Consider the following 13,116-nt stretch of genomic DNA (forward strand, 5'->3'; position numbering starts at 1 on the left):
CATTATTTTCTTGGGTGGCTCTCCCTCATTCCGTGCCAGAGGACTGCCTAGTCCCCTAAGTACCTCTTCTGTAGCCAGTATTAGGGAAATTCCCAGGGAGAAGACTGGGGAATTCCTAGGCTCATGGACATTCCCAAGGGCTAGGAAAGTCTTAGCCTTCTGCCTGGCATGTTTCTGAATAAGGGCGATACCTCAAGCCTTGGTCCAGAGAGAAGAACCTGCCTAAAATAGAACCACGGAGGAAGAGGGAAAAATCTTTGGGGGGCTTCTGCTGGACCCCCTGGAGGGGGTGGAGAGAATGGTAGGCACATCCCACCCATGCCTTTTGGTCTCACCCTGGGAGCCCACCCTATCCTCTATTTTAAGACTGCCTCCTCAGGCCGGGTGGGTTAGGACGGAGCGGGTGAAGGACTGCAGCCCGCTCTACCTCCACCGCTGGACGTTTGCTTCCACCTGGTGGCCGCTCACGGTCCAACTGTCCTAACAGGAACAGGGCAGCTCAAGACCAGCAGAGGGGGCGCCCTTCCTTTGTCCAGTGTTTACTGAGCACCTACTGTGTGCAAGGAGTCTCTGGGTGGTGCAAGAAGTCAACGTACTTACTAACTGAAAGGTTGGAGATTCGAGTCTAACCAGAGGCACTTCAGTAGAAAGACCTGGCAATCTGCTTCTGAAAGATCACAGTCTTGAAAACCCTGTGGAGAACACTTCTACTGTGACAGGCAGGGAGTCGCCATGAGTCAGGGTTGACTTGGCAGCAACTGTTTTTTTTTTTAATTCTGTGCAAAGCACAACGTGAGGTGGCTGGGGGGATGTTCATGTGTGTAAATAAGGAGGAGAAAACTAACGTTTGCTTGGGCCACCATGTACCAGCCCGAGGCTTGGTGTCTACAGTGTGGAGCACAGACGATCCTATGACACAGATGGGCCTGCCAATGCCTGGCTCGGCACTTGACATCTCTGGACTTAAGTTTCCACCTCTGAAAAATAAGAGGGCTGGTGTAGGCTATTTCTCAGAGCTCTTCCCATGTGAAAATTCCATAAGGCCGAACAAAGGGGTGGTTAAGAGCTCAATTTCGGAGTCAGACAATCCTGCATTTGGATCCCAGCTGTCTTTCACTAGCTGTGTGTCCTCGGGCAGGTTACTTTCTCTCTCTGAACTCCAGTTTTTTGACCTGTACGTGGGGATGATGACGCAAAGATGAAGTGCGATAACTTAGCGAGTGCTCAATAATGGGGGCAATGGTGTGGAGGGTGATGACTGTCTTTACACAAATAGTCACACCACAAGGCAGAAGGTGGTGAGTTTCAAAGACAGCAGCCTAAATGCTATGGGATTTAGAGGAGGCAAGGACTGGACTCACTCTGGGGCTGGTCTGGGCATCAGTTCTCTATTGGGATTAGGGAAGTTCATGTCCCAGGATGGACACGTGCTGCTCAGGATGAGGGCTGGGTCCCCATGTATCTCCTGCAGGCCTTTTCCCAACACTTCTTATGATGAGAGGGTGGAGGTATGCATCTTGGCTTCTCCTCTCTACCATGGGGGACCCAGATGGCAATGAGGGAGACAGTTGAGTTCTTCGCTTATCTGTCTGGCTTCTGAGTTGACCCCTGCAGCTTCTCTGTGATACTCTGAACCCCAGTAAGCCCAGTCCGGCAGGCTACTGTGTTTCCTATCCACACAAAAAGAACAAACAGAAAGAAGCCAGAGAGAAAATTTTAAGAAGTGCTCACCTACTATACTAGCTCCCTATATCGTTAACAAAACACCACAAATTGGGTGGCTTATAACGAGAGAAATTTATTGTCTCACAGTTCTGGAAGCTGGGAGTCCAAATTCAGGGTGTCAGCAGGGCCGTGCTCTCTCCGAAGGCTCTGGGGAAAATCCTTCTTGTCTCTCCCAGCTTCTGGCAGCCTCTGGTGTTTCTTGGTGTGCAGGTGCACCTTCCTGTGGCCGTCTTTCCTCCGTCTCTCTGTGTTTTTTTCTCCTCCTTGATGGCACAAAGTTAAATGCTTGGCTACTAACTGAAAGGCTGCCAGTTAGAACCCACCCAGTCGCTCCTTGGAAGAAAGACCTGGCAGTCTGCTTCTGAACGGTCACAGCCATGAAAACTGTGGAGCACAGCTCTACTCTGACACAGATGGGTTACCCTGGGTCGGCATTGACTCAATGGCACCTGGTTTCCTTTTGGTTTTTACGGCTGGAGTAGGACCCACCTGTGATCATTAAGATTCTGTGCCAACTTGACTGGGCCATGATTCTCAGTGGTTTGGCAGTTATGATGTAGTTTGGCAGTCCTGTAATGATGTAATCACCTCCATGATGGGATCTGCTGTGATCAGCCCATCAGTGGAAAGGGAGTTTCCTTGGGGGTATGGCCTGCATTCAATATAGGTGGACTTTCTGGCAAGGCTCTTGGGCTTTTGCTTGCTCTGGATCCTGCAGCTGGCTCCTGTTGGTCTGACCTCAAGTTCTTGGGGCTTTAGCTTGCAGCTTACCTGCCCGTCTTGGGATTTGTCGGCCCCTGTAGCCTGTGAGCCAGAGGCCTGTTGTCTGCCCTGCTGATCTTGGGTTTGTCAGCCCCTACAGCGCCATGAGTCAGGAGAAGCCTGCAGCCTGACCCACGGACTTGAGACTTTCCAGTCTCTGCAACCGTGTGAACCATTTTCTCAATATAAATCCCTCTCTCTCTCCACATACGTATAGACGCTTCACTGGTTTTGCTTCTCTAGAGAACCCAGGCTCAGACACCACCCTACACCAGTATGACCTCATGTTAACTGATAAACTCTTCAGAGACCCTATTTCCAAACAAGATCATGTTCATAGGTACCAGGGGTTAGGACTTCAATCTATCTGTTTTGGGGACACAATTCAATCCATAACATCTACCTCGTTTGAGGGTATGAAAGTCTTCTTCTTTTTATCTTCTTCCTCTTCTCCAGCTCCAATCTTCTTGGGACTCGCATATGACTCCCCTCTGGGCAGGATGGTAGCTTTCCTAGTCAGGAGGTCTTCTAGGAAATTTGCTTCCAGTTTGGGGATCCTGCTTCCTGTGGGGCCCTTGTTAATGTTTGCTGACTGACTGTAAAAGTGGGACCAACCAGGTCCCATTTCTCTTCTCTATTTCTAGCCTCTGAGGAGCTGCAGCACAGTCGCCTGCCCGCTCCTCATTTTTATTCCATTTCCTTTGTGACCACCCCTTCCTTGAGCCATCTGTGAGTAGGGGGGTCAGTATTAGTTCCCCAGGGCTGCTGTAACAAAGTCCCACAAAGTGGGTGGCTTGAAACAGCAGAAATTTATTTTCTCATTGTTCTGGAAGCCAAAGTCTGAAATCAAGGCATCAGCAGTGCCATGTTTCATCTGAAGGCTCCACAGAAGAACCTTCCTTGCCTCTTCCTTGCCAGCAATCCTTGGCGTTCTTTGGCTTGTTGCAGCATCACTCTAGTCTCTGCCTCTGTCTTCTCATGGTCTTCTCCCCTGTGTGTCTGTGTCTCTGTCCAAATAGCCCTCTTCTTATGAGGACACCAGCCATATTGGATCTAGGGCCCACCCTAAGCCAGTATGATCTCACCTTAGCTTGAATATATTTGCGAAGACCCTATTTCTAAATAAGGTCACATTCACAGGCTCTGGGAGAACATGAGTTTCGGGGGGACACCACTCAGCCCAGTACCAGGCTCCGCACCCTGCCCTCTGTGCACTCCGCACACTCTCTAGAAGCATGATTCACCCCCACCTCCCCTACATGCTCTGCTGAAGCCCCCAATGTCCACACACAGCTCCTGCCTTTCCACTGAGCTGCAGACGACCCTTTCCTGCACCTCAGCCTGAGTGACCCATGGGTCCAGGGAACTCCATGCCTGCAGAGCAGTCTGGCTTCCTCCCTCACACCAGGGTCTCCTCGTCTTTCCTGCACAGCTGGTGGACTCACTGTCCGCCCAGCGCCTGGGGGTCAGTCTTGACCCCTCCCTCCCATGCACAGCCAAGGCCACTCAGTGCTACTGTCCGCCCAGCGCCTGGGGGTCAGTCTTGACCCCTCCCTCCCATGCACAGCCAAGGCCACTCAGTGCTACTGTCCGCCCAGCGCCTGGGGGTCAGTCTTGACCCCTCCCTCCCATGCACAGCCAAGGCCACTCAGTGCTACTGTCCGCCCAGCGCCTGGGGGTCAGTCTTGACCCCTCCCTCCCATGCACAGCCAAGGCCACTCAGTGCTACTGTCCGCCCAGCGCCTGGGGGTCAGTCTTGACCCCTCCCTCCCATGCACAGCCAAGGCCACTCAGTGCTACTGTCCGCCCAGCGCCTGGGGGTCAGTCTTGACCCCTCCCTCCCATGCACAGCCAAGGCCACTCAGTGCTACCAGTTTTACCAGTTTTCCTTGAATCTGGGCGTCCCTCATCCTCCAGACTGCTGCCTCCTGACAGGTCCGCCTGCCCTGCCTCCAGCTACTTCAGGCAGCTACCCCCAGCTGCCAGACAGAGATCCCTCTGACAAAATAACTTGGCCTGCTCATTGTTCCTCTGCTTAACCACTTTCAGTACTCTCAGTCATCTTCAGGAGAAAATCCAGGTCCTGAGCCTGCCATACAAAGTCCTTGCTGCCCCCCCGTCCCTGACCTCTCCAAGTTTCCTGCTCCAAACTCCCACTCTCCTCTGCCCTCCCTGCCTTCCAGCCACCTTGACCTGCTTGCTGTCTTTCGGGTTCACCCCCCCCCAATTTTACACATCTGTGCCTTTTTCTTTTCTTGTCACTTTCTTTTTTATTTAAAAAAAAAAAAAAATTGTGATAACCAGATAGGTAACAGAACATTTGCCATTTCTACAATCTTCACATGTACAGTTCAGGACATTAAATATGTTCCTGTTGTTCAGCCATCACTATTTCCAAGTTTTTCCATCACCCGTAACAGAAGCTCACTGTCCCCTACACTCGAGTCCTCCTTCCCGCACGCCCCGGGTACCACTACTAATGTGGGGTGTCTCTACACTGGCCTGTTCTAGATAGTTCGTGTAAGTGGAATCAGACAATATTTGTCCTTCTGTAACTGACTTATTTCACTGAGCATTATGTTTTCAAGGTTCACCCATGTTGTAGCATGTATGGGAACATCGCTGTGCCTTGTACAGATCGTATGTTCTGCCTGGAGCATCCTGGCTCCCCCTTTGTCTGTCTGGCAAACTCACAGCCACTTTTCAGGGTCCCTTTGAATGGGAGGTCTCCCAAAGTCCCCAGCTCCTCCGGGCCCCTTGCCTTTCACAGCATCTATCAGGTTGAATTGTGATGACTTACTTATATGTTTCTTTCCTCCTCCGGAGCCCTGGTGGTGCAGTGGTTAAGAGCTCGGCTGTTAACCAAAAGGTCAGCAGTTTGAATCCACCAGCCATTCCTTCAAAACCTATGAGGCAGTTTTACTTTGTCCTATAGGGTCGCTGTGAGTCAGAATCAACTTGACAGCAATGGGCTTGATTTTGGTTTTCCTCCTCTAGACTTGGAGCTCCATGGTGGCAGAGGTCTGCCTTTGACATATTTGTATACTGAGTGTCTAGAACACAACAGGTGCTCAGTCAATATTTTTAACTGCAAATGTCCATACATCCCGTGTCTGGGTCAGAATGTGGGGCTTTACAGTTCTAGTTGTTACTGCTTTCTGTGGGGAGCTTGTAGGGCAGGAGACCGCTTTTGCCTGTTGAGAGCAGCACTGAGCTCAAAGCGCAGACTCTGGAGTTAGAACCAGGTCCTGGGTTTGGCTCTGCCACGAATTAGCTATGTGGCAAGTGACTAACCTCTACAACCGTAGTTCCTAATTTGAACAGCAATAGTGATAACACTGCTGTGAAGGTTAGCAGAAATTAGCTGGGTACCGGGACCTCGTAAGTGCCCAGTAAATGATGGTGATCATTTTTGTCTGATTTCGAACATGGAAACGGCCTTAGACGTCTCCCACAGGTGGAGTCAGGAGACCTGGGCATCGGTTCCTGTCTGCCCCACCTCACTGTGTGACCCTATCAGTTGCCATTGAGTTGACTCCAATTCATGGTGACCCCATGTGTGCCAGAGTAGGACTATGCTCCATTGAGTTTTCACCGGTTGATTTTTTTGAAAGTAGGTTCCCAGGCCTTTCTTCTGAGGCACCTCTGGGTGCACTCGAATCTCTAACCCTTTGCTTAACAGCTGAGACATTAGCCATTTGCACCACCCAGGGACTCATGTGTGACCCTAGGCAAGCCAATTTCCCTCTCTGGCTTCAGGGGCTTAGGGGCACATGGCCTCCAAGGGCCCCCAGGTCTGCTGTGGTCCCTGGGGGCCTGAGCAGGAGCGTCCTGGAGGGTGAGATGAGTGAGGGCAGTAAAGAGTGCTCTGTGTCCAGCAGAGGGCCCTGCCCAGCCTGTGGCCGGCAGGGTGGGCGGGAGCGCTCGAGTCCACTGGAGCGGGCAGGCGATGCCAGACGCCGGACTGGAGGCAGACCAACCAGCCGGCTGCTGCTCTCGCTTCTGCCCAGCACTTGGGCCCGGCCCTCACCTGCTCTCTCTGGGGCAGCTGCCTCCTGCTTGTCCAGCCATGAGGTGGCTGTGGCCCCTGGCTGTCTCTCTTGCTGCGGTGTTGACTGTGGGGTTAAGCAGTCACCAAGCAGCGGCCCAGGAGCAGCAGAGGCGATCTAAGAGAGGCACTGAGGATGAGGAAACCAGGGGGGTACAGCAGTATGTGCCCAAGGAGTGGGCTGAGTACCCCTGGCCCAACCACCCTGCTGGCCTGCAGCCCACCAAGCTCTTAGCGGCCACCAGCCCCAACCCAGACAAGGATGGGGGCACCCTGGGCAGTGGGCAGGAACCGCAGGGCAACCTGACGGGGATGCCGGGCCGGAGGCTGCAGATTCAGAACCCCCTGTACCCAGTGACCGAGAGCTCCTACAGTGCCTATGCCATCATGCTCCTGGCCCTGGTGCTGTTTGCCGTGGGCATCGTGGGCAACCTGGCCGTCATGTGCATCGTGTGGCACAGCTACTACCTGAAGAGTGCCTGGAACTCCATCCTTGCGAGCCTGGCCCTCTGGGACTTCCTGGTCCTCTTCTTCTGCCTCCCTATTGTCATCTTCAATGAGATCACTAAGCAGAGGCTGCTGGGTGACGTTTCTTGCCGGGCCGTGCCCTTCATGGAGGTGAGTGGGTGTCCTGCTACAGCTTGGCAGTGGGACCGCAATCCAGGGGAGTGCCCCACGTCTCCATCAGGCCCTTGGAAGGGGGACATGTGAGGGGCCCCACAGGCTGGAGCTTTGCTGTTTCTCTGTTTGGGAGCTTTTCCTCCAAGTTGGAGAAGGAGACAAATGCAGCGTTGGTTCCTGGTAGCTCCGGGGCAGGCTAGGCAGACCAGGGGTAATGGTGGGTCAGGCAGGGATGCCAGGCTCCTGGGTTCCAGCCCCAGCCTGGTCTCTTGCTTCGGAAGCAGATAAAGGTCAGATCTCTCCCCCTTTCTCTGTACCCTAAGCTGACCTTTCCCTGTCTTAACCCTCATCCCTCATTCCACCGGGGAAATCGTCCTGTCATTTGTGTTGTGTGTCTCCTCTTCCTCCGTTTGTGTCCACTGCCACTACCCCATACCCACAGCGCCCTTCTTTGCTCACCGTCTTGCCTCTCTGAGTATCCCTGAAGGGTGATCCCAATTTCCTACAGGTGTGCACACACCACCCCCCTTAGATCAAGCCAGTATCCTCTCCCCCTGAATACAAACACCAGAAGGAAAGACTCTTCTTTCCTTTCATTGCTGTGATTGTTGTCATCGTTGCCGCCATCACCGTCAGCAACCTCCTAAAGCCTCTTTGAAGGGGAAGACCTGGATCTGGACACTGGAGCTGGTGGGGGCCCTAGTCCCAGCTCTGTCACTGGCAACCTGGGTATCACTGGGCGGGACATATCTCCCCTTCAGTTTATTTCCCAACAAGAGGGGTTGACCAGATGGCCCCATCTAGCTCGCTCATTCTACAATTCCAGTTTATATCACCATGCCCTCACCTTCTGGTAACTTGTATCATAAGATACCACCTGGGTCTAGGTGGATGTGTAGATTGCATAGAGATAGCTTAATGAAAAGACTGCAAAAATATACCAATCTATGTGTATTTGTGTGAGACACAACAAAGCCACTATATATGAGAACACAGAACAAGGAAGCAGCCTTTTTAGATTTTGGGTGTGTGTGTTGGGTGGGGCAGGGGACTGTAGTGAGTACGGCTCCCCTCTGAGGGCTGTTGTCCCACCTGAGAGCAGTTGATGTTGTGTGACGTGGGTGACCCGCTGGGGTAGAGAAGGAATCAGGGTCAGGCATCCGGACACAGGTCTTATTCCCAGCTCTGACCCAACACACTGTATTAGTGATGATGTCATATTTGGATGCTCTCTGAGGCTCAGCAGTCCTTCCCAACCTAGGGATACTGCCTCATGGTGGCCCAACGGTACCAGGATCTGATAGAAGACCCTGCAACTTGTGCTCACAGCCCTGGTAAGCTGTGAGGCCAGAAACTACATTTTTAGACACGAGGGACTCGGAATTGGACAGATTGGATTAGAAGCCAGGCTTTGCCCCTTACTAGCTGAACTACCTTGATAAATTGTACTTAACCTGCCTAAACCTCAGTTTTCTCATCTATAAAGTGGGGTTAATAACAACAGCAATAGTAATAATGTCTATCTGAGTGAATTATTGAAAGGCTAAATGGGTAATGTCTATAAAGTGCTTAGAATTAAAATGACTCAATTAGCTGTGCTTGGGGGTGGTCTAGGGGAGGAAGAGAGGAGGGCATACATGCTTGCACACAGCTGGTGGATCAGTGACAGCCTGGCCCTGCTGACTGTGAGTCTCCACTTCCCTGATACATAGGCTCTGGCCTCAGTCCTCCTAGGCCATCCGCCACATCTCCTGGAAGACAGAGATGCTTCTTCTAGTCTGAGTGATGGGGTGGGAGTCAGGGGACAAAATACCCCACGCCAGAACCCTGTTATAGGGAGGAACTCAGGATGCTGTCCTAGGAGGGGACGGGGGAAGGAAGCACATAATAAAACTTGAGATATTTTCTGAGATGTCAGGGAAGAAGGAGAGAGCAGGGTGCTTTTGCCCAAGCCCGAAGGCTGCCTTCCACAGACCTTGGCTATGCTGCCACAGGGGTGTGGGGGATCCCTCACCAAGGTGGCAGCACTAATAAGACAGGGCTTGTGTTCCCCTGCGGAGCCCTGGTAGCACGGTGGTTAAAGTACTCGGCTATTAACCAAAAGGTTAGTGGTTCGAACCCACCCGCTGCTCCATGGGAGAATGGTGTGTCAGGCTGCTTCCGTAAAGATTTGCTGTCCTTTAGGGTTGCTATGAGTGAGAATCGATTAGATGGCAATGGGTTTTATGTCCCTTCAGTCAGAAGAGGGAAGAATTTGGACACGAGGAAGGATCTGAACACAGTCCGTGAGGGTGGCTGAACATCGTTTGATAGCTCAGGAGGGTTTCCTCTCCTTTTATTCTCTCTGGCACTGTCTTTCCCTGCTGGCCTAGCTTCTTCCTCTTGGCTCCCAGGGTCTTGGCTCCCAGGGTCATCTTCCTGTGTGCTCAGTGAACAGTGTGGAGATGGTGGGCACGGGCTGGCTTGGAGGGGGGCTGCTCCCCACATGGCAAGGCTCTGGGCTTCTCAGGACAGGGCGAGGAGGGTGGATGTGTGTGATCGTGTAAATGTGTGTGAGTATGTACATGAGTGTGTAAGTGTGTCTGTGTGTGTACAGGAGCCCATATGCGGGTGTGTCAGTGCTTTATGAGTGTGTATGAATGCATGAGTGTGAACGTATACAAGTGTGTGTATGCGTGTGTCAGTGAGAGTGTGTGACTGTGTGAGTGTGTGTATGTCACATTCCCCAAGATTATTCCCTCTGTGCCCATGACGGGATGAAGGAAGTGGAAGAACCTGCAGAGCCAGAACTTCCACCTCTTTGGGCTCTAAGGACAACTTTCCAAAGTCGGAGAAGGTAAGGGGTCTGTGGAACCCAGGCCATTTGTCCCCTAACCAGAGAGGAAAGGCAGCAAGGTGGCAAGAGTCAGGCATTCACCGCTGCCATTCACCAGCGGTGTGCTCTTGGGCAGGTCACTTATCCTGCCTGAACCTCAGTTTCTTCTTCTGTAAAATGGTTTGTTGTGAGGAGTTGACGAGGTAGTGTGTGTGAAGTGCCTGGCACATAATAAACCAAACCAAAACTGTTGCTATCGAGTTGATTCCTACTCATGGCCACCCGACGTGTGACAGAGCAGAACTGCTCCATAGAGTTTTCTTGGCTGTAATCTTTGTGGAAGCAGATTGCCAGACTTTTATTTTGTGGTGCAGCTGGGCGGGTTCGAGTCACCAAATTTTATGTTCCAAAAAAAAAAGGAAAACCCAAACCTGTTGCTATCCAGTCGATTGACTCATAGCGACCCTATAGGACAGAGTAGAACTGCCCCATAGGAGTAGCTGGTGGATTCAAACTGCCGACCTTTTTGGTTAGCACCCATAGCTCTTAACCACTGCCTCACAGTCTAGTGCAAATTGTTTCTGCCGCTCAGGGAGCTTTGGTACATAGCAAACGTTCACTAAATGGTAGTTATTATTAATATCATTTCTACACTTATTACTCAGTTTTTGGTCTGACCAAGCCAGAAACCCAGGGCATCTTCCCTTGTCCCTGTGGGTTTTGATTAAATGCTTTTGTCTCCCCTTTCATCCTGCCCAAAGGTCTCCTCTCTGGGAGTCACGACCTTCAGCCTCTGTGCCCTGGGCATTGACCGCTTCCATGTGGCCACCAGCACCCTGCCCAAGGTGAGACCCATCGAGCAGTGCCAGTCAATTCTGGCCAAGCTGGCTGTCATTTGGGTGGGTTCCATGACGCTGGCTGTGCCCGAGCTCCTGCTGTGGCAGCTAGCACAGGAGCCCGCCCCCACCTCGGGCACTGTAGACTCCTGCATCATGAAACCCTCAGCCAGCCTGCCTGAGTCTCTCTACTCATTGGTGATGACCTACCAGAACGCCCGAATGTGGTGGTACTTTGGCTGCTACTTCTGCCTGCCCATCCTCTTCACTGTCACCTGCCAGCTGGTGACGTGGCGGGTGCGGGGGCCTCCGGGGAGGAAGCCGGAGTGCCGGGCAGGCAAGCACGAGCAGTGTGAGAGCCAGCTTAACAGCACTGTGGTGGGCCTGACAGTGGTCTATGCCCTCTGCACCCTCCCCGAGAACGTCTGCAACGTCGTGGTGGCCTACCTCTCCACTGAGCTGACCCGCCAGACCCTGGACCTCCTGGGCCTCATCAACCAGTTCTCCATCTTCTTCAAGGGGGCCATCACCCCGGTGCTCCTCCTGTGCGTCTGCAGGCCGCTGGGCCAGGCCTTCCTGGACTGCTGCTGCTGCTGCTGCTGCGAGGAGTGTGGGGCTACGGAGGCCATGGCCAACGGCTCGGACAACAAGCTCAAGAGCGAGATGTCCTCCTCCATCTACTTCCACAAGCCCAGGGAGTCACCCCCACTCCTGCCTCTGGGCACACCGTGCTGAGACCAGGCCTGAGCTGGGGCAGGGTGGGGCGGGGAGGGGTGCAACTCCTAGCTTGTACCTGGTGTTTCTTTCCCAGTAGGTCCTGCTTTTCTGCCCGTCTTGCTCTCTAGACATGAACTTGGTTCCTCTTATCAAGGTTTGGGCATGTCAAAGCCCCCTCCCCAAACGGTGTCTTCCTTGGCACTCTGCGGGGCCTTCCAGCCCTGTGCTTTCAACTGATGGGACAATGATGCTTCTAGGTCCTTAGAACTTCCTGGAAACTCTTAGCCCCACCTGCTGGGAGTCAGAACTTGACTGTCGCCTACACTGTCTTGGTTCCAACTCTACTTCTCTCTCTGTGCCTTGGAAAATGACTCTATTTTAGTTGTGTCCTTGCCAAGCACCCTGTCTGTACCCCCCCACCCTGAGGCCACATCCTGGAATAGGGGGCTTTTTGGGGGCCAGCCCACTTGGCTTGGCACCCTCTTTTCTGGACTGGATCTGTCTTAGCCCTGGATGCCCCCTCCTACTGGCATCTTCTCCCCTCCTGGACGATTTCTCTCTCCTTCCTCCCTTCTTTGAGGCACCCTGGGTCGCCCTGTCCAGCCTTCCCTGTCAGGTGCTTCCCTGTAGATGGCCTTTCTTGAAAAACAATAAACTAGGTAGAACTACCCCTGTGCACACTAGATTTTCTTGTGCCATTGAGTCGGAATCGACTTGAGGGCACTGGGTTTCTGGGTGTGGGTATCCTGGCAGGGCCCAGATGCTCCAGGGCCTTCCTTGGGGCCTGGCTGTGCTCTGGGGGGATTCCTCCTGACCACCTTTGGCCCTTCCTGGCCTGCGGCTGATGTCCCACACAGCCCAGTGGTCATATGGGCTCTAAGGGCTTTATGGCTTTTGAGGGACAGAGAGGATGGAGGGCCTGGACTAAGTCTTCATCCTGGCCTAAGCCCAGTGGTCCCTGGGAAGGCAAAAGGCTGCAAACTTAACCCTCTGGAGCTCTACCTCTCCTTCACCCTCCCTCCACAAGGCACTCACTGGAAAGAATCCAATGGCTTTCCCCTCATGAGCCCCGGGGCTTCCCAGCCTCACTGACTCTCAGAGCTGCTCTTGTTCAGTTTCTTAGAACGGACTGTTTTGCCTGTAGACGGCCCAGCTGCCTGTCCCCTGCATGCCCCCACCCCGCCCCCACCACACCACCCTTCCTGCCAGAGCATCATCCTACCACCAGCATGGCCTCAGTGTCTCCTGCTGGTCTCCCACCCTTGCGCCACCTCTCAGGGTCCTTCCAAAAGGCATCTTTGCCCTGTTTGTTCTCTGAGAAGCTGACACAAGGTTGATCAGAAGTGATGCCTCAGGCTATGCACCCATCACTCCCTGCCACCAACAAGGCCAGCTTTCTTTGGAACAACCCTTCCTTGTCTGAAGCTCAGCTCTGGGGCCCACCCCGGAGACTTAACCCACCAGGCCTACCTAGGACATCCGCATGGGGTCTGAGGAAGAGTCCTGACGGGGTGGGGGGTGGGGGGGCAAGCATTTCCGAGTACCCTGGGCTCCATTTTCCTCTGTCCACCCACCCACACCCCTTGGCCTCA

The 13,116-nt window shown here is 53.2% G+C and overlaps 1 protein-coding gene across 1 annotated transcript; it reads left to right on the forward strand.

The window, feature by feature from the left end:
* Positions 1–6,246: 6,246 nt before the first annotated feature.
* On the forward strand, positions 6,247–12,273 carry GPR37L1 (G protein-coupled receptor 37 like 1). Its single transcript, XM_049857983.1, has 2 exons — positions 6,247–7,153; positions 10,733–12,273. Exons 1-2 carry the CDS (start codon positions 6,437–6,439, stop codon positions 11,540–11,542), a joined length of 1,527 nt encoding a protein of 508 aa, XP_049713940.1. The 5' UTR covers positions 6,247–6,436; the 3' UTR covers positions 11,543–12,273.
* Positions 12,274–13,116: the final 843 nt, after the last annotated feature.

This window comes from Elephas maximus, chromosome 18 (genome assembly GCF_024166365.1).
Source record: "Elephas maximus indicus isolate mEleMax1 chromosome 18, mEleMax1 primary haplotype, whole genome shotgun sequence".
NCBI classification, from domain to species: Eukaryota; Metazoa; Chordata; class Mammalia; order Proboscidea; family Elephantidae; genus Elephas; species Elephas maximus.

Bases quoted from the DNA above. Each gene is read 5' to 3' on its own strand.
- GPR37L1 (XM_049857983.1), top strand. From the start codon at position 6,437: ATGCCAGACGCCGGACTGGAGGCAGACCAACCAGCCGGCTGCTGCTCT. The intron at 7,154-10,732 runs GTGAGTGGGTGT...TCCTGCCCAAAG, and splicing joins GGGCCGTGCCCTTCATGGAG to GTCTCCTCTCTGGGAGTCAC.